The sequence below is a fragment of the Pollachius pollachius genome (genome assembly GCF_949987615.1).
Source record: "Pollachius pollachius genome assembly, chromosome: 13".
Classification (NCBI taxonomy): Eukaryota; Metazoa; Chordata; class Actinopteri; order Gadiformes; family Gadidae; genus Pollachius; species Pollachius pollachius.
Window position 1 is genome coordinate 16,544,817 of NC_136946.1, and position 22,221 is coordinate 16,567,037.

At 45.3% G+C, this 22,221-nt stretch overlaps 1 protein-coding gene across 1 annotated transcript; it reads left to right on the forward strand.

Moving 5' to 3' along the window:
• Positions 1–1,599: 1,599 nt before the first annotated feature.
• Positions 1,600–7,739, forward strand: ccn2b (cellular communication network factor 2b). The gene is made up of 5 exons (XM_079749778.1): positions 1,600–1,792; positions 2,281–2,497; positions 2,854–3,105; positions 4,158–4,420; positions 6,499–7,739. The coding sequence occupies exons 1-5, from the start codon at positions 1,742–1,744 to the stop codon at positions 6,802–6,804; spliced, it is 1,089 nt and encodes a 362-aa protein (XP_079605904.1). The 5' UTR covers positions 1,600–1,741; the 3' UTR covers positions 6,805–7,739.
• Positions 7,740–22,221: the final 14,482 nt, after the last annotated feature.

The window sequence follows — 22,221 nt, forward strand, 5'->3', positions numbered from 1 at the left end:
GTGCCATTGTGATGATTTTTTAAAAGAACATCAGAATCACTCTGTAGTACTCAGGTTGCTCTTAATGGCAGCAATTGGTACACATTTAATCACAGAAGCCAATAGTCCTCTTTTAAAAATAATTTTATTTCTCCCTAATTCCTGCTCTAAAGGAAATATCGAGTCATATGTCAATGGTTTATCTTTGAGTGTGTTTTGTGCAAGGGTATATTTGTGTTGAAATGAGGTTGGGACATAAAGTTATTCAGTCTTCAAAATATGCAATTTCAGGCAGCTAATCAGGGGTCGGAGTAGAAAATTCAAAGAAATAAAAGCATAATGCCCCATAAAAGGGCGTAGCATAGGCTGCTGAAGCAATGACCACATGAAAATACATATGCATATAACGCACAAAGTAACTTCCACAGCTGCAACTCCACGTCAATCGAACAATATCCTATAGAAAGCCCCAGTGCATGTCAGTCAGCTCAGCTATACCACGTCCAATACCATTGGCCTACAATATGACAACATGAAAAAACGGAGGGCATAAAGTTGATGACTAAACATCTAGTCATTGACGCTATTAACTCAATATCGGCTATTTGAAAACGTGGAGGATACCATGTTTCACTGTCCCCAGTGTAAGTGTTTGCAGGTCAACACCTGACTTTGTATGCAAATACAGCATATTGCATGAACACAATATTTTAATTGCATCTCAAAATATATTCTGTGTTGCTCCTTTTGTTTAGGTTAAAATCGTAAGATATTTTCTCGTATGTAAACAACAACAAAAGAAAACCCACCATAACATTGTTTTACAAGGCATATAAACCTCGAAGACAACTGACTGTTTGGATACCCGATGTTCATATAGGCGTACCTCTGCAGAACTGTTCACCAGCGAGCCCATTAAGACCACTGTACAGATGGCCTAGTGTGAGTGCGCCCTTTAAGCAGTGGGAATGATTTCATCGAGCTGTATCCTAAACCTGACCCAGTAGGAAGGTGTGGGAAAGAACAAATGATTGTGGGTTATTACATCACTCATGGGTCTACGTTGTTATGCCATAAAGTTCCTGGCATTGTGCAACAGCTTGTCTGTCCTTCACCCAAGGTGTTGTTGACTATGTTCACTCACTCCTGAGTTCATAAGGAGGCCTACTCGACCGCTCAGAGAACAATACACACTACATAAGGTATGAAACAAATGTAGAATAAAGACAACAGTAAGTAGGCATATGTTTCAGAAAACTGCTTCTCAACTATCATTGAACATAATCTTGTATATTCTGAACAAAAATCCCAAATCTTCCCATTCATATTCAGATTCCGTGCCGTGTTAAACTTCAGATCCCCGTGTGAATACCGCCTCTGACACCTGGGCGGACTTACCGCCATAATGGAGGAAAACAATGGCGCGATTGACGCGCTGCTTTTCAGCCGTGTGATCTTTCTCTTTTTTTATTGGAGGATTTGAGAAAGCCATTTGGAATTTGAATATTTCACCTCTCCGGGTCGCGTGGCACCCCTCCTGTTCCCGGGCTACACCCCGCTGCTCCCAGAGTATTTAAAGGAGAGCCTCTGGTCCATGCCTGGCACCGCTCTTATTCCCGGGCTACACCCCGCTGCTCACAGAGTATTTAAAGGAGAGCCTCTGGTCCAGCCTCAGTTTAGACCCAGGGTGAAGCACGCGGACCACCAGACGCAGTAGAACAACAACAAGCGCGTGAATCTCGCAGGCTGTAACTCACTGAAGATGGAAACGTACGTTACGTTCTGCTTGCTGCTCGCGCCCTTCCTCGCATCGGTGAGTTGTATTTGATTGATTGATTGATTGATTGATTGATTTATTGATTGATTGATTGATTGATTGATTTACAGTCTAAACGCAAAGATTGCTAGTGTTCTGAAATTAAAATTTATAAAATACTGTATTGTGATAAAAAATAAAGTGAGGCAACCGACTGACTGGCCACTTGACATAGTTAACGTCACGTCGTCAACTATCATAGCGTGGCACTAATGACAGAAAGTTATTTATATTAAAACAAATAAATTTATGTAAACATGTCTACATGACTTCCCGTTCCATCCACCTTTACTTATTTCTACTGCTCTGAGAAGTAGGGTCAACAGTTGCTAGATTGTAATCCAGTATAGTGTGTGTTAGCGGCGCCATCTTGTGGTAGCCTACTAACGTCTCGTGACTTCAGCTTCACTATGGGGTAAAAAGCCGCGAACCTGCTCCACCAAATACCGTTATGTGGGCTAACCGGTGCCCCCTCCTCCCTGTAGGTGACGGGCCAGGACTGCTCCCAGCCCTGCGCGTGCCCCGCTGAGCCGGCCCCCTGTCCCTACGGCACCAGCCTGGTTCTGGATGAGTGCGGCTGCTGCAAGGTGTGCGCCCGGCAGCTAGGGGAGCCCTGCTCCTTGCGGGAACCCTGCGACCACCACAAGAGGCTCTACTGCGACTACTCCGTGCTGAGCGACACGGAGGCGGGCATCTGCATGGGTATGGAACTATGCCTCCGCACATTCACCTGGTGCTGCTGCAGAGCTTTGTATTGACGCATTGTAAATGTAATTTCAAATAACAAAAATACATTTTCTAAATTAAAATGATTCATTATTAATAATGAATAATTATTGGCACGCAAAATACACCATTACATTGTCAGAGAAGTTTAACAACCAAACAAAGTGTAATAGCAATCGTAGCCTACTTACTTTGTAGCCTACTTACTTAATGTAAATTGTAAATTATAAAGCACTATAAAAATGTACCTAGAAGGAAAAATATAGGAGGGAATAGGGGATGATGTATATATTTATAGTAACACGTCCTCCCTCTCATATAACCCTCCCTAGCTCAAGAGGGGCAGACGTGTGACCTGGGGGGCGTGGTCTACCGCAGCGGGGAGACCTTCCAGCCCAGCTGCCAGCACCACTGCGTGTGCATGGACGGGGAGATCGGCTGCGTGGCCGCGTGCGCCAGCCACATGCCCCTGCCCTCGCTGGACTGCCCCTACCCGCGCCGCATCCAGATCCCGGGCAAGTGCTGCGAGGAGTGGCTGTGCGACCAGACGCCCGTGGAGAACCCCTACCACTCAGTCATGGCCGGTGAGTGACCTGTCGCCTCGGGCCACCTCCTCCTTTGCGTCTGTCTGGAGAGGTGGACGGGTTAGGTTCACTTCATAAGGAAAAGCATAGCGAAAGCAGCCGCACATATATGTAAAGGTGCCATGCCATATTATACCACTTCGGGCCGTTTTGAAGAAAGGCCTATTCTGACATCCCAGCTGGGCGTTCCCACCTAGATCTGTGACGGATAGATGAGCAACGTTTGCTGCAGTCCACTGGGTAGGCTGGTAGACTGTTCTATCCAGCACACATCTAGGCGGACACGCCCACGTCTGATGTCAGAAGAGGCAGATTTTCAAAACGGCTTGTAATTGCTAATCACACGCACACCTGGTGGTATAATATGTCACCTGAATCCACACAACGTCAACCTACACAAAGTGTGTAGATTGCTACTTGGAATGAGTCCCTAGCTGTGTCTCAGCGGGGAGGGGGTGCTGTTCCTGCTCGGTTTGATGGTCTTAAACATCTAGAAAAATGAAATCCCGGTTGGATATTCCGGTTTGATCTTTGATGAGCGTATCGTCTCCTATCGTGTTGTTTTACCTATTTTGATGTTCTCTCTCTTCTCTTTTATGTTCCTCCTCCTCCTCCTCCTCTCTACTCCTCCTCCCCACTCCTCCTCCTCTCCACTCCTCCTCCTCCTCCTCTCCACTCCTCCTCCTCCTCCTCTCCACTCCTCCTCTTCACTCCTCCTCCTCCTCCCCACTCCACCTCCTCCTCCTCTCCACTCCTCCTCCTCCTCCTCTCCACTCCTCCTCCTCCTCCCCACTCCTCCTCCTCCTCCTCCTCTCCACTCCTCCTCCTCCTCCCCACTCCTCCTCCTCCTCTCCACTCCTCCTCCTCCTCCTCCTCTCCACTCCTCCTCCTCCTCCTCCCCACTCCTCCTCCTCCTCCTCTCCACTCCTCCTCCTCCCCACTCCTCCTCCTCCTCCTCTCCACTCCTCCTCCTCCTCCTCCCCACTCCTCCTCCTCCTCCTCCTCCCCACTCCTCCTCCTCCTCCTCCTCTCCTCCCTCCCCTCTACAACAGGAGCCTCTGAGTTCCACCCGCTGAACCCCTCCACCTCCTCCTCCTCCGCCCCCCCGGGCGTGCGTCGGGGGTCCGCCCGCTGGCCAGAGAGCCCGCGGGACAACTGTGTGGTGCAGACCACCGCCTGGAGCGAGTGCTCGGCCACCTGCAGCATGGGGGTCTCGTCCCGCGTCACCAACGACAACGAGCGATGCCAGCTGGAGAGGCAGTCCAGGGTGTGTGTGATCCGGCCCTGTGGGGCCGAGCAGGAGGGGGACATTAAGGTGAGGGGGGGGGGACGCCACTCACACCACCACCATGTCTACTGACACCAGCACCACCACCACCACCATGTCTACTGACACCGACACCACCAACACCATGTCTACTGACACCAGCACCACCACCACCACCATGTCTACTGACACCAGCAACACCACCACCACCATGTCTACTGACACCAGCACCACCACCACCACCATGTCTACTGACACCAGCAACACCACCACCACCATGTCTACTGACACCAGCAACACCACCACCACCATGTCTACTGACACCAGCAACACCACCACCACCATGTCTACTGACACCAACACCACCACCACCACCATGTCTACTGACACCAGCACCACCACCACCGCCATGTCTACTGACACCAGCACCAGCACCACCACCATGTCTACTGACACCAGCAACACCACCAACACCATGTCTACTGACACCAGCAACACCACCACCACCATGTCTACTGACACCAGCAACACCACCAACACCATGTCTACTGACACCAGCAACACCACCACCACCATGTCTACTGACACCAACACCACCACCACCACCATGTCTACTGACACCAGCACCACCACCACCGCCATGTCTACTGACACCAGCACCAGCACCACCACCATGTCTACTGACACCAGCAACACCACCACCACCATGTCTGCTGACACCAGCAACACCACCACCACCATGTCTACTGACACCAGCACCACCACCACTGCCATGTCTACTGACACCAGCACCAGCACCACCACCATGTCTACTGACACCAGCAACACCACCACCACCATGTCTGCTGACACCAGCAACACCACCACCACCATGTCTACTGACACCAGCAACACCACCACCACCATGTCTACTGACACCAACATGTCTACTGACACCAACAACACCACCACCATGTCTACTGACACCAGCAACACCACCACCACCATGTCTACTGACACCAACAACACCACCACCACCATGTCTACTGACACCAACATGTCTACTGACACCAACAACACCACCACCACCATGTCTACTGACACCAACAACACCACCACCACCATGTCTACTGACACCAACACCATCACCACCATGTCTACTGACACCAACAACACCACCACCACCATGTCTACTGACACCAGCAACACCACCACCACCATGTCTACTGACACCAGCAACACCACCACCACCATGTCTACTGACACCAACAACACCACCACCACCATGTCTACTGACACCAGCAACACCACCACCACCATGTCTACTGACACCAACAACACCACCACCACCATGTCTACTGACACCAGCAACACCACCACCACCATGTCTACTGACACCAGCAACACCACCACCACCATGTCTACTGACACCAGCAACACCACCACCACCATGTCTACTGACACCAACAACACCACCACCACCATGTCTACTGACACCAACATGTCTACTGACACCAACAACACCACCACCACCATGTCTACTGACACCAGCAACACCACCACCACCATGTCTACTGACACCAGCACCAGCACCACCACCATGTCTACTGACACCAGCAACACCACCACCACCATGTCTACTGACACCAACAACACCACCACCACCATGTCTACTGACACCAGCAACACCACCACCACCATGTCTACTGACACCAACAACACCACCACCACCATGTCTACTGACACCAGCAACACCACCACCACCATGTCTACTGACACCAACATGTCTACTGACGCCCCCATTTCAGCACTGACGTCTCAAATGAGTAACTTGCCATGTTTAATAATCTGATTTATTCAACCTATATATATATATATATTATTCCTCTACTATAACTTGATCCGCAGAGATGCAATATGTATTCACTCATGTTCCTATTTTTTTCCCCCTGATTATTCAAACCAAAGTAATGATTGAATAAAAGCTTTCTTCCAGAATGACATTTTAAAGTCATCAGCGAGTAGCAACCCTACAGTGGTGACATTATGAAACCGTCCTCATTGTGGCACGGATGACAAAAAACGTTGAGTCCTCAATGATGAACAAACGATCCCTAATCATGCTAACGCCCCGGTCCGCTCCACAGAAGGGGAAGAAGTGTGTGCGGACCCCCAAGGCCCAGAAAGCGGTGCGCTTCGAGATGTCCGGCTGCCACAGCACACGCCTGTACAAGCCCAAGTACTGCGGCGTGTGCACGGACGGCCGCTGCTGCACGCCGCTCGCCACCGTCACCAGCGAGGTGGAGTTCCGCTGCCCCGAGGGCGACGTGTTCCGCAAGGCCATGATGTTCATCAGGAGCTGCTCCTGCCACCACAACTGCCCTCGCGACAACGACATCTTCCTGGCCTCCAACACGCGGAGGATGACCGGGGATTATGACCGCGGCGTGTGATGATGTGTCACATACACACACACACACACACACACACACACACACACACACACGAGAGGCGCTATGTGGCAGCCTTGATGCACTGAAATGTATGGTCCTTCCCATGCACTCACAAGGGAACCGGGTCGTGCTTTAAGCCCTGAACTCTCCGCCTGCCGACGGCCAATAATGCTCCACAGAGGGTAGCCTTTTAACTAGTATCTGCAAATAAAATCATAAAATAACTACTAGCCAATCCTATGACAGGACAACGTGCCAAAAAAGGCAACTAGCCAATCCTAGCGCAGGGTCATAAGTCTTAGTAAACAATGTCTGTATGGAGGTTGTACCCTAAAGTTATCGTGACGATAGAACATGTTATCACTGTTTCTGTTCGAAAACGTAAAGAAAAGATTCTAGTAACAACACAACGACAATGTGGTAATCTTTGCCATGTTCATTTTGATATTGTATTCTAAAAGTGGCATATTTTGACATTTAATGTTTTTGTTACTAATTGAATCTTCCAAATTGTTTAATGACCACTGATCTGTCTTGTTCAGTATTTTTTATCAGACATTTAAAGAAACATATTTTTCTTTAGTTCAATATAGCCCTTACAATGGTATAGTTTATGCCCAGCAACGACTTTCAAAGACAAAGCATTGCTTACCCATAATGTGGCTCGCCTGAAGCATTTGCTGATAGTAATATTGTTTACTGTTTATTTAAGGATAAGAGGAGAAAACGTGTTTTATTGCACCATGTGTAAATACTGTAAGACTATGTACAGGTTTGTACTATAATTTATGTAACTATTGTCTATGTGCAATGTCGTAGCAAAATTACAGATTTTTTTATATTGATTATTTCTGTTTTGGGAATCTTAAAGTCCTATTCATTTGTTTGTTGCACTATTGTCTACCGCCAATAAAAAATGTATATTTTTATAGATACCCGGGGCCACTTCCATTCATTCTTTTTGCAAAAACAAGGAAACTGAGGGCTATGTGTATAACTATGAAATGCTGTGCCAGGCACACAGCCTAACTCTCTAATAGATCATACAATCATGATAGAAACACAACAAGGATATGTACAGACACAAGAATATGAATAACCTAATGCCTTTAGAAAGCGAACAAATCCTGGTTGTGACCAGGATTTGTCTTCAGTCGTGTCCTCCATTTCTCCACGGCCGTAGAACTCCCGTCCTCATACAAAGGCGGCGGTCGATGTGTGGGGCTGGACGGGGCTGGGGATTATGTGCGTAGAAGGGGAACCTTTGTGGGAGGATTCTGCAGAGTTTCCCCGCATAGGGTGGCACATTAAAAATGGGTGTGTGCTCCAGCTGCACAGAGCACATGAAAGGGGGAAAAGTGAGGAGCTGGCATGATCTGCTGCAGTTCCCCTGCTTATCAGTTACAGGCGCTGGCAGGCAGGCGGCCAGCTCTTCTGGGAGTCTGCAGAATGGGTGTATCTCTAACCACTGCAGCCTCTCCAGTCTACCCCAGGCAGCAGCAAATCACAAGCCACATAGGGTGTTTGTGTGTGTGTGTGTGTGTGTGTGTGTGTGTGTGTGTGTGTGTGAGTGTGTGCGTGTGAGTTTGAGTGTGTGTATTTGTGTTGGGGGGGGGGGGGGGGGGGGGACATATGGTTTTCAGTCGCAAAACATCATAATGGGAGAAGAATGCACTGCTGGATTTGATTGTGTGAACGTGTGTATGAGGAATGGGATGTGTGGGTGTAGATGAAGAACTCTTTAGTGCACTGCAGCATCTCAGACAAGTGCTGGGAAATGGATCATGTTTAAATACCTTTGTTTTTGGGCCTATACCAGTTGTAGGTATAGGTGTACACACACACACACACACACAGACATGCACGCACGCACGCACGCACACACACACACACACACACACACACACACACACACACACACACACACACACACACACACACACACACACACGACCACCTGGAGTCATAAGTCATAATCTTTGTGCTGCATATATATACATATATATATATATATATATATATATATATATATATATATATATATATATATATATATATATATATACTTTTTTTAACATTATGATGTTTCAGTCATATTAACCTAAATAAAATCCAGCTTTGCACACTAAAAAAAACACGACAGTGTGACTGAATAACATTGCGTACATTGGCTTCTCCATTAGCTGGCTTTTCCCCATGCATTCGTTTTAGTTTTGCAGCCACACCTTTAGGATGCCCGGGCTTTTTAACCTACCTGAGCTCCTCGACCCATTGTGCTCCAATCCGGTTTCTCTGGAGGCGGGATGAAATGCCCCTAGCGCGCCTCATCCAACTACACCACCTCTAAACTGAGAGAGGATCATTCATTGTAGCGGTTTCCCGGTCGACCGCAACGCACTTTACGGGTCTCTTATTTCAGATGCGCTATATGTAGGCCTACGCCAGTTAATGCTCCCCGGAGTGAGAAGAAAAGTGCAAACATGACAAAAAGACAACAACGGAAAGGATAATACAAATGGAGTTTTTACGAGGAATGTAACAACATACTATCTGAAACATGTAACGGAAACGGATAACAAAACTCTCTCTCTCTCTCTCCCTCTCTCTCTCTCTCTCTCTCTCTCTCTCTCTCTCTCTCTCGCTCGCCGAGAGAGAGAGAGAGAGAGAGAGAGAGAGAGAGAGGGAGAGAGAGCGAGAGAGAGAGAGAGAGAGAGAGAGAGAGAGAGAGAGAGAGAGAGACTCCACTAAGACCATCTAACTGAAAGTCCCGCCTTCCACCTCGTCGATAACGCTCTTTTGGAGCATCCCGGCTCAGGCGTGCCGTCGTTAGATGCTCGCCTGGCAGCGAGGCAACACCAACTCTGGAGCAGATTCTGTAGGTGCCAGCGAGCTGCCGAGCTTCTCTTCAACTCTTTAACGGAGTCATGATGTTTTGATGAGGAGAAGCTGTTCGGGGAATAACCCAAGAATAGAACTAGGCCATCGAGTCACGGTGAACCGTTGAACCGCATTGAATAGGGGAAGAAGCCGAACAAGACAACATCCTGTCAGCCACCCAGGTACACGTTCGTTGCGGTTCGGTTCGGATGGGTTGGACCATCATGCGTTCATCCCCATCATCGGCGATGTGATGTGAGCCTGTAGCGCATCCTGCTGCTGATGTTATTAAGTTTCATAAGCCGATGGTCCAGGTTATAAAACGCATAGCCTACATTCTAGTTATGCATGGCAAAGTTTTATTTGTGCAAATCAGCAAATTTGTAAAGATGCTTGAATATGATATTGGCCTTTAAACTCTCTCTATCTCTCTATCGCTCTCTCTCTCTCTCTCTCTCTCTCTCTCTCTCTCTCTCTCTCTCTCTCCCTCCCTCTCTCTCTCTCTCTCTCTCTCTCTCTCTCTCTCTCTCTCTCTCTCTCTCTCTCTCTCTCTCTCTCTCTTTCTCTCTCATAAACACAAATGACCATGGTAGCTATAGCAAAGGCCATTTTGGAAAATGTTATGCCCACAATACGAATAGTATCATACAATATTTATCAGTCCATCTATAATGTCTTCTGTGTTACTGTCTGTCTGGTGGCTATGTTATAAGGGGCTGTCCACACTGAGCCAGCTGGCCACCAGGATATTAATTGTCTTGTTGTTAATTATGATTGTAGAGCTAAAATCCTAAATCCCCAGTGTGGGGACAATGTTCTAGACACACGCATGAATGTACAAACGCAGGCACACACACACACACACACACACACACACACACACACACACACACACACACACACACACACACACACACACACACACACACACACACACACACACACACACACACACACACACACACACACACACACACACAGACACAAACAAACACATTTTAGACTTTTTTCATATTTTCTTTCTTCCTTTCTATCACTGAGAACCAACATTTGTTTGGAGCAGTTTTCCAAAATGAATGCTGTTTTGGTCAAATATTCATCCATAGATGAAGGTGTTTGTGTGGGTTCTTCTCACATTCTCTCACTTCCTGTCTTTGAATGGGGGATGTGTCGTGTGTATACAGAACAGGCTTTTGCTGCATAATCCAAGAAGCAGGAAAAGAGCTGAGATAGAAAACAGTGAGACAATTTACAGTCGACATGTTGAAAGATGAGCCATCTTTCATCTCTCCTGAGCGTAATTCCTCTTCGGACAAGATTCCCTCCCTTGAGCTATTAAATATTGAACACCGTCTACGAAGGGTTAGCTAAGAGGCAAAGCACATTTTTGGCCAGGAAGTGAACAATGGCTTTCGTTCTACAGATATGATTTGCGGTAAATGTTGTTATAATTAATGTGGTTACTTCCATTACTTGAGGTTACAGTTGTCACAATCCCAGTCTTTGTCTAGTCATCACCAGGTCAAAATATCACCCCTGGGGTCCATGTCAGGTGATACATCTCTGGGAAGGCCCCAGAGAGGAGGGGTTGAAAGGTCTAGTATGTTCTACACAGAACACACTACAGTGGAGAGAAGATTGAAAGGTCTTGTCTGTTAGTGGAGAGAAGATAAACACACTGACCCTCACAATCAGGAAGGGGTATATTGCCAAGAAATCTTCACTTTAACGATGATTAGCTTGGATTTTAGTGTATTTATTTTGATTGAATAACTTTGTAACCGTTCACCGTTGTCTCTCGAGGTGAATTATAGGTTGATGAAGATGATGATATACAAGGCCTTTCCTGTGGTATATGAGTGCAGAAATACAAGATGGAAAAATATGTATAGGATATACAATTAAAATAAATATCATCAAACAAAATGCATGTACATAAAAAAGATATATAACATCTAAATATAAAACTTAACTACAAAATGGGGTGGTAACAGGGTGGTCTAACATTGATTCATTTGGGAAATGGAAATGTGTACAATTTGTGACTGAAACATATTTTCTCTCTTCATTTTTCATGCTTTCCCCCAACCTGCTTGGGGTACTACTATGTTCTGATATGTGGTAAGTGAACACATTCTCTGTGGGTTTGTGTGTTTGTGTGTGTGTGTGTGTGTGTGTGTGCATGCGTGAAAGTGTTTGCATGTGTGTGTGCCAGATCACCAAGGCCATGGTGAATTCATAACTTGTACTTATACTCTGATTCTTAACTTTATACATCAACTATGCTGTTCAATAATTGATCAGTTTTGATCACATGATACATGCATTACTCCTTATAATTTCCCGTTTCCTCACACTCAGTTAACGATTAATTCATGGAACAGTGCACAATGATTTTCTCTAGAGACACTTTTTCCTCCACATATTAGATATACAAGATTGATGGTTTACTAGAATTTATTACAATGACCTTTTATTAAAACTGCCTTCTTGCAAGCTGCTCACTGGGACTATACCACGGGGGTGTACACAAAGATGCTCAATCGCTATTGTACGGTTTTGGAGTGTGTTCAAAATACACATTGGATCTGGTTCACAATGCTCTCCAAAAGGAGCCGTGCGTTTATGAGTTGCTGTGTTCGCGTTTCTATACCTGGCCGGCGCCGGGCTGATGAGGGGCACAGGTGTACACAGACAAGTTCACAGAGAGCGCAGAATAGATGTTGCTGACAGGCACAAAGCAGAGGAAGGCTGTTCTGCCAGGACACCCGTTGTTATGGCTAGAGCTCCGAGGGAAGCTCGTCTAGTGCACATCGTCTGGAGATGAGATGGACTTCCTACATCGCGCAATGTGTTGATTGAGGATCCTAGACCCAATAAACACGGTGATGTAGAAATTAGAATAGTGTTTTGCATGAAGTCTCTCCATCATCAAAAAAAGGGAGTCTGACAGGAAGTTAACTTTGACCCATGACTTTAAATTGTGCTCTGTTTCTGTAGACTGCTGGGTTTCAGGTCCGGCCCTGGGCTTACGGCACCCAGACATAAATCAGCCGGAAGTCAGTGAATGATGCCAAATTTGATTTTTTTAGATAGAGACATCTAAACATGTTGTGTTCGCACTCTGTCGTGTGAGAATACATGTTGTTTGTCTTTCTATATAACCTAGACTTTCAGAGATTGCTTTGGAATAATAATGATGATTCTCAGACCCAAGGGCGTAGGAACCGGGGGGGACGGAGGGGACGTGTCCCCTCCGATATCGGAGACAGGCGCATTTGTCCCACCTAAAAATTATACCGGATCTGTCAGGTTTCCGATATGTGTCCCCCCCAATGTTAAACTCATTCCTACGCCCCTGTTCAGACCAGCCGAACAGCTTTAAACCCGGGTGTGAGGTGTAGTTTTCCGTTAGGGCACTGGGGCGCAGTAGAGAGCAGAATAGGAACATCGAACAGCTGGCTTCTTTAAAGGATTATCAAGATGAACTTTTCGTGACGACAAGACAGTGAGAGGGCTGAAAAAATCATATTCTGGATGTAATTTTGTTAATTTGTGCAGTGAATCAAAATTATTTAATTTGTAGGCCACTTCAGGCTCATATAAATCTATCTAAAACCATTGTTAGCTCTATTGTTGCTGTACCTTACATGCATTATCTGAAATCGAATAAGTGCAATAATATAGTAAGTAATAATAACAAATAATGATAAGGTCAAATATCTAACATAAATTGATAGAACATAAAAGTGAGCATGCATTAAAGAAAAAATCAAGTATGTTTTGTGTGAATTTTAGGCAGACGTACATGCATAGTAACCAATCATTTATTCATTTATTCTTTGGAAAGGTGGATTAATTTAAAGATTTTACACTTCAAGTTGAGGATGTGTTTATGCATCACATTTACACTGGCTGACTCACAGGCATCCCCAGACAGGCCACGAAGACAGACAGGGAGACCCAATAGATCTTCCCTTTTAAGCAGGGAAATGTCTAATAGTGCAAGCGGGTTCTGCGCAGACGCAAGCTGCTATCAGACGGCTGGGGCCAAGGAGCTACTGGTGCAGCGAGCCCAGTATGACCGCCGGCACCGCTCGCTGACCAACAGCTATCTGATGGAGAGGAGGCTGTGGAGGAGGCTAGGTTGTGAGTGACTTGATGACAATATGGTGGCATGCACACCTGGCAGGCCCAACACAGACTCAGGTTAGAATCAGCTGTTGATCTCTCTGAGGAGTTAAATACTGTTTAGATGAGTGTAAATGGATAAAGCAATGCCTTCATGTGAAATGAGTGGCTCATAGTGAGATATTACAAGGTCAGCTTGGTTGTTTGGCTGTTCTTGAGATCAGCCTCACATTCAGAGGCTGGGGACAACAGCAGGGCTTGTAGATAGAAGATGATAACCCAACCATTGGCAAGGCAGGGGTTGAGTAGAAGTTCAGAGGTGAAAAGGGCAACATCAACGAATAAAAAGAATGACCTAATTGTGTATAATATATGTGGTTGCTTTAGAGCCAATGTGCATATATCGCTCAAGAATCAATACTAGAATCATGACAAGCATCATGAATAAATCCATCCATATATACAAATATATATATATATATATATATATACACACACAGTACACTCTGGAAGACATGGAGGCTGGGTGTACGTGGTACTGTTGACACCCTGCTGTCCCTCTGTCTCCCTGGGGACCAGTGGGGAAGAACACCCCCCTCCTCAATGCAGGGCTGGGACTGGGGGAGGAGGCAGGGTGGTCTTTGTATGGTTCGGGGGTGTCAAGCAGGAGATGACGTCACAGTATAATGTGGTGAGCAACCCAGACTGAAATGTCCAGATTGCTGAGTGCGGGCAAATGGGCTCCGCAGGCTATTGTGTTCCCAGCAGACGGTTCCCTAGACAACAGGCCTTCACAGTGTCTTAGACATGCCAATTAAAGTGCCAAGCTGGGCACGGTTGATGTAGCCCTAATCTGGACACTTTCTCATACAATGAATGGAGTTTCAGTGCTTAGCATGTTCTCCAATGGTTTTGTATGTATTATTTTATAAAACTTTTTTTTTTTCTATTTTGTTGTTGATTTAACGTTTTAATTTAATCAAATAATTAATTAATTAATGTAAGTAGACTCCACTATCCTCAACCGTGTTGCGGTTGACTTTAATTATTAGTATTCAATATTAAGACACTGGCTGAAACTAGCTGATATCACTCATACATATGATACATAGTCATAAAATAAACTATTGTGTATGACCATTTTAGAACAATATGTCTTTTAGATGTAAATTGTCCCTGAAATGTCCCGTTTTTAGAGCTATTACGGAGCGCAGCATCCTCTTGCATTCTTATAAACTATATTCTGAAACGGATCCTATTATTTGTTGAAGGAAGCTTCATCAAGAATAATTTAATAACTTCAGATCCAGGGATTTCCTTGTTTCATTCGGGTACCGTGCAGCCACCCTGTTATATAACGGATCGATCGCATTTATTTATTTATTTCAGAAGCACACCTTTTCTGTATCCTAGGTTACAGCCATAGGGATGGCGTAGCCTTGGCTACCAGCCCAGCCTCGTGATTGGACCCGAGCGATCCTCACAGATCGTTCATTGGCCAGCCCACCCTGCTCATTGCATACAGAGCCCGTCCTCTTTTCACCGCCACCTAAACACGCTTCCTTTATTTATTAAATAAAGATTGCCGGATTACATACAATTGCCACTTTTTCATCGGATGCATGACACGGAGTGCGATAAACGTGTTGTTTTATGAGGACGGTTTCTTCTACCGGATGACATCGGGGGACTAAGGTGAGTACAGTGGTGGAATTGACTCGCGGTATGGATCATTCATTGTTGAGCGAGGCTCGCGACGGGCGGAGATGTGTTGACATTATTTTTTGCATTCGGCGCCATTTGCAGAGCGGACCTTTAAACGACAGGTGCGCCTCGGCGCGCATTGTCCCAGTCTGCTCCACGGTTCATTATGGTTTATTATGGTTTATTATGGTTATTATGGTTTATTATGGTTATGATGTTTTATCATGGCTATTAAGGTTATTATGGTTTATCATGGTTATTATGGTTTATCATTGTCTTTATGGTTTATCATGTTTATTATGGTTTATTGTGCGTTCTTCGTTCTCTGAATTTACCTCATAACATAGGCCTACAACTGTACCCATCTGCCCAATCGCCGTATCATATGCGTTCCAATTTTCTATCTAATCTTTCGTGTAACATCCTATATAACGTTAGGTGATGGGTATCAGCCTATAGAGGTTGGTGAAACATCCTATATAACGTTAGGTGATGGGTATCAGCCTATAGAGAAGGATCACATTAAAGCCATGTAGGATATATGAATCCTGATAACCTCTCCAGTCCATGAAGATCGAGTGTAATTGATAAAATGTATATTTAGATTAGGCTACCGTTGTTGGCATTGTTTGATAAAATAGGCATGTGTCTTATAATTAAGCCAAACCAACATGACGGCATGGAAATTGACTTTTTGTTCTGTTCTGGTGTGTTTGATAAATATGTAATCTTATCATTAGCCCTGTTAGTATCGAGTATATTATATACATATTTTATAAGAAATAATATTATATTGTGTTCTGCATTCAGACAAACGGCCTAGGCCTGTTCTAATGCACGTGAGGTTTCTCAAATGTAATGTAAAGCTGGTTGCCATAACAACCCAGTTCTCCACATGACATGAGGTGCAGCGAGGGGTTGATGGAGCAGAAAAACACCAAGCAAAGAGCAGACCGCCTGCTCCTTATTCTCACACACCAGCTAAGGTGGAGCTGAACACGTTCACGTTGAGCAGTGTATCACGTGATTCACGGGACTGGTAAACAAAGGGGGATGCTGACTCTGTTCAAAAATAGATCGACTCATTAATCGTTTTATACACCTACATTTAAATGTACATTTTTGCTTGATTTACTCCCAATGTCATTCCAAAACAGTGTTTACACTTCTCCCGTTTACGCTAAAATTTTAAATATGCAAGAATATTCACATTACATATATATCATAATCCTACTTGATTGGCTAACGGCTACACTACTTCCATTAGATTGAAATTGGGGGAGGAGGAGACCTCAGTCAGAGTACGGAGAGGGGTTGTCATGACATGTCACCGAGAGAGGATGAGAGATGGAGAGAGAGGGGAAGGGGGCGTGTCCCAAGGATTGATGGTGGACGCCCCCCCACCCCGCTGGTCTAACAGCTCTAATCCTACGCAGGGACGGATTCATTTTTAATCTGTTTTTAATCCTTAAACGCACTTTCAGCACTCGCATGCTCACCCTGCTTAGCATGTAGACCAGATCTCTTCCCGAGTCCACCCAGCAGCATCTCTGGAACCCCTTCAGACCATCACACAGGACAAGGAAGAGTGTAAACAAATACTAAACGTTAGAAGTGCCTCTCAATTCATCAACATTGTAACATAAAAATTGAACGTTTTCATGCATAAAATCATGAAATTGTGACTTTAAGAATAATAACCATTAGAATAAGTTCTATTCGACTAATTGTTATGATATTATCTCTCATCACGAATCTTCTCTAATTGAAAAGCCTAATTGATCGGCATGAACAATATTTGATAGTTGATGTTAAGGCCGTACAGGCAGCGTGAAATGGATCGCTTCCCTGTGAAGTAATCTGATCCATCCCATCAGTGACCTTACCTACGTTATCCTAAAGTAAACTCTAGAGTTTGGGGTCACCCAGACAATTTCATGTTTTTTTCATGAAAACGCAATCTTTTATTCGAGAACTTTCAGCTGTGCAAACATAATTGCACAAGGGTTTTGTAATCATGGATTAGCCTTTTAACACGATCGGCTACTCAATGTACTATAGAACACAGGAGTGATGGTTGCTGGAAATGGGCCTCTGTACACCTATGTAAATATTCCATAAAAAATCCAGCTAGAATAGTCATTTACCACATTAACAATGTCTAGACTGTTTTTCTGATTTATTTAATGTTATGTCTATTCAAAAAAATCATGCTTTTCTTTAAAAAATAAGACCCCAAACTTTTGAATGGTAGTGTAGCCCTTACGTTTTTGATATCCATGCATGAATATTGCTCCGATTTGCTAAGTGGAAGAGTTTGTGTGTTTATGCTTTTAGCTTTTTCCCGCACCTGCTGGTGACTCTGTGTTGAGGCCCCCTTAATCATCGCTTCCCAGTCGGTAGCAAGTCCTCACACCCCACACATCCACCTGGCATGGCGCTATGTGTTTGCCTTGTCCCCCTTAATCATCACTTCCCAGTCGGAAGCAGGTCCTCGCAACACACCTCCACCTGGCACGGCCCTCCTGCTCCCTCTCTCTCTCTCCCTCTCTCTCTCTCTCCCTCTCTCTCTCTCTCTCCCTCTCTCTCTCTCTCTTTCTCTCTCTCTCTCTCCCTCTCTCTCTCTCTCTCTCTCTCTCTCTCTCTCTCTCTCTCTCTCTCTCTCTCTCTCTCTCTCTCTCTCTGTACTCTCCTCACCAGAGCCAGGCGGTGCTCCAGCGTCTCTCTTTCCTCCTCCTGTGCCAGCTCAGCTGACAGGAGAGAAGGCCCTCCTCCCTTTGCTCTGTCAGCAGAAAGCACCGCTCTGTGTGGACGGCCGCTGTCTCCTACCTCTTACACTCGGGCCAATTCTTCCTCGTGCTATATTTTCATTGTTTAGTGAGTTGCTTTGAGGCATAAAAACTCACTATCACATATTCTGTCTGTTTATTAGTTCATATTGCCCTTAAAACCACACTTCTTTTGATGTTGATGCTCACCCTTTATTAACCTAAATACCAGCACTGTAATAATAATATACAAAATTATAACTAATGGTTGCACAATGGCGATATTGCTATATTTACTTTAATCAAATGCTACATACACAACTGTGCCTCTCTGTCCTGCTATTGGAGATCCTGTGATTTGGGCTGGATGTTGATCCCTGTTGTCTGAGGAAACACTTGCTCTTTGCTGGTCTCAAAGGGTGTGGATTGCAGGCTTTCTTTGTGCCCTCCAGTTCCTCTGAGGAGGGCTTCTCAAGACACACACCTCTCCCTCTGCAGTTCAGAAAAGGGCACTAGGGCACTTCAGCAGAAGACCAAATGGCGACAATGTGCTTTACTGGCTGACCCTTGTGAAGACTAAAAGCATATGATAAGGAAAGCAGATAGGCCTTTTTCAGTATTGTCTGCCAGTGGGGTATTATTTAAGCAGAATTATTATTATATCAGCCTTTTTTTTATCGTTAATTATTTTTAGAAGTTACGCCCTAAACTGATTTCATATGAAAATCTGACAGCGATTTAACAAACCTTCGTTTTATCCTTTAAATGAGGCCCAGGAGTCCAATAGGCCTCACGATAAGCCGGTACTGTCATAGATACAGTGTGTGTCGAGAGCTCTATGTAAAGTGGTACAAAGTCATCCATATCGTGCAACCGTGGAGGTGACATGATGTTGGCTGTGGCGCTGTGTGCATGGAGTTGGCATAGAGGTCTTAGCATATGTCACTTCCCTCCATGACCCGTCGATGGAAGGACCCCAGAGAGCTGTACCACATCTGCTTCCTCCACGCTACACGCTGCCGTGGCCCTGGGTAGCGGTACTGCGTGTCAGACCAGGGGCTGATGCTGTTACCCAAAGGTAGACCAGCCTGGTTAGGTGTTCTTAAATGAGGACATGTCTCGTCCTCTGATGGGACGTTCCACTCTTCATACAGAATGGGGGGCTCTTTATGAAGTCAGAGATGGGGCTGCAGAGCCCCATCCCTGAGGTAGCAGGGTCCCACAGGAGCACCTGCTACCTCCAGCCAATGGCCCGTAGCTTAGACTGTTTGGCACGTAAAGGCATGCACCCCCAGGGCCAGTGCCCAGAGCTCCCAGCAGGTCCTCTGCGTTGTCAGGCCCATGCAGTAAACGCTGGGCTAGAAGAACCCCAAATTGAGCTTGCGTTGTGTCATTGCTGTGTTGCAACCTGAGCTGTATATATATTTGTGTCTAGATTTAACTTGTCTTTTGTGTAGAGTGGTTATAGGCTCTGTTGGACTTTGGTGACTCCATGGCTATTCTACATCTGCAGGTTATAGGTGTGCCTCTTGCATTTGCTCGTGCATTTGGAAGAGGTCATCTTTCTCTTTCTTTAATTATCTCATCTCTGCTAGTAGCAAATTATGCAAACAGTTCTTCACTGTTTCTTTCAACAATGAAGTCCTGGATTATATAGATTGTCCTTACCTATCACGATGTGAGAGAACGCAAGATATTTGGACTTAATTTTGCATGGGGCCCACTTCAGTGTAGCAAAGTTACAAATTGTGCGTCCCTCTTTTTGTGGAACTATTAATGGCATAGTTATTATAAAATAAGGAATTTAATCCCTTGGATAGAATAGCAATTTTATTACAGCATTTACAGCAAAAGCAATAGCTTCACCATCCTTTCTCATTATCTTAGTATTACCATATTTCTAAGGACTTTGTGCATGTGTTTGTGTGAGTGTGTGTGTGTGTGTTTGTGTGTGTGTGTGTGTGTGTGTGTGTGTGTGTGTGTTTGTGTGTGTGTCGGTATGTGTGTGTGTGTGTGTGTGCGTGTGTGTGTTGATAGACAGTGCTATCAAGCAGTGCTGATGCAGGTCGGAGCATGAGGAGGAGGAGAGAGAGAGAGGAAGGGAGGGCTGATACAGGCTGGATTAGCAGCAACAGCAGCCAGCATTTGTGTGTGCGTGTGTGTGTGTGTGTGCGTGTGTGTGATACAGAGAGGACTTAGTATCCCCCAGTGATACAGACAGTGCTGAATCAGTGCTGGCAGGAGACACTTTTCTCTGGGATGTTTTTGTATAAGGCGCATAATTGTTTGAGACAGAGAAAAATAACCCTCGATATTGAACATGGCTCGCCTTTCTATTTGGAGACACCAATATCCCTTTGAACCTGTATCCCATAGAGGTGCGGCCTGGAGCCCATCCTGATCACGTGACCTGACGTTTTCGCTACATGGATCAGTATGGACCTCCAGATAATGTATGTAACTTAAAGATGTCAGAAATAAGGCTTTGGATGACGATAGTTCTTAATCATTAACGTTTTGTCTGACGAGTACTTGCTTACTCTAGCACACGATTGCACGCTGGCACGAACCGACTGACTTTCACTCAGGGTAGCCCAGCTGTGGGAGGGCTGGGAGGGGGAGGGGCGTGAGGGGGAGGGGTTATGGGAGTGGCAGCTGTCAGATGGGACACGCCCCCTGCAGGACGTTCTTGTAAACAATCAGAGAGGTAAGCCTAGGAGTGGACGGCAGAGCTTTGAAAAAAAACGTTCTGAATAGTTATCCGATTTATCTGCCTGTATTAATTGATATTGATTGAAAAGTAGCCATGCGCAGTAATATAGAACATTTATGCTGTGGTACATTGTTACACGGAGAATCGTCTGAATTGGATTCTTTGACAGGTGAATCATAATCTGATTTAGTTGGGAGGCCGGTGATAGATTCCAGTGTGGGTCGTATTCAGAGCTGGTCTGGGACGTCATCGAGGACAATCAAAGGTTCACAGTTATGGGTCGGCTCCTGTTATGTACCGGGACACCGGTAACAGTATCAGGGTATCAGGCTATCAGGGTATCATCCGTGCCCTGAGGCATTAAAGGAGCAGATCCATGATTAGTGTGATGAGCTACACCTCGGTCCTATGATGTCTTGATAGCCTTGATAGTCGTATTAGAACTCAAAATGATAGCTCATCTTGGTTCCAAAAGGAACCCGGTTGTCCAGAGAGTGTTCTTCCATTTGGAGGATCGACCGAGTATTGATCGTTCTAGGGTCACTAGAAGGTAGCAGATAAAGATCAATAAATACATAATGTTTTCTGCGTTGCAGACATCTGATGTGCCCAGTTTGTGTCCAAAATCCCACATCTAGTTGCTGTCAAATAATGCACATTAGCAGTTGAGTTTGGTGTCCAACAGCAAGACGTTGGTTGTCAGTTTATTTCTCATTTGTTTTATTTACCTCATTTTGGAATGATTTTCTGGTGATTTAATCATGATGAGGGGGCTGTTCTATCACGCGTACATCACGCGGTGAAAAATGGTTTGTGGTTGATGCATTTTCTCTGCTGTTAGTAAACAGTTTGAAGGCGCTTTACTCCGTTCTCAAAAGAGAATGACGTACGCATTGTTTAGCAGTAGACTATACTATACAAGTATACTGTTATATACTGTACTATTCTTTAGTGCACAGTAGTACCAAACTAGACGGTGTGTGTGTGTGTGTGTGTGTGTGTCAATGCATTCATGTGTGCCTGTATCGTTTATGCGTGTCTGTGTGTGTGAGGGAAAGACCATGCTATGTGGTTGTTTGTGTAAGCATGTGCGTGTGTGTGTGTATATGACGGAGTCACCGTTATCAGTGCTGTCCCAAGCACGTCTTTTACCTTACACTGTAGCAGAAGAACAATATGTCTGAAATGTGTGTGTCCAAAGTGAACCCTCCGGGATATTGTGTT

Coding starts and splice junctions, on each gene's coding strand:
- ccn2b (XM_079749778.1), top strand. CDS start 1,742: ATGGAAACGTACGTTACGTTCTGCTTGCTGCTCGCGCCCTTCCTCGCA. Junction 1,793..2,280: donor TCGCGCCCTTCCTCGCATCG/GTGAGTTGTATT, acceptor TCCTCCCTGTAG/GTGACGGGCCAGGACTGCTC. Junction 2,498..2,853: donor GGAGGCGGGCATCTGCATGG/GTATGGAACTAT, acceptor AACCCTCCCTAG/CTCAAGAGGGGCAGACGTGT.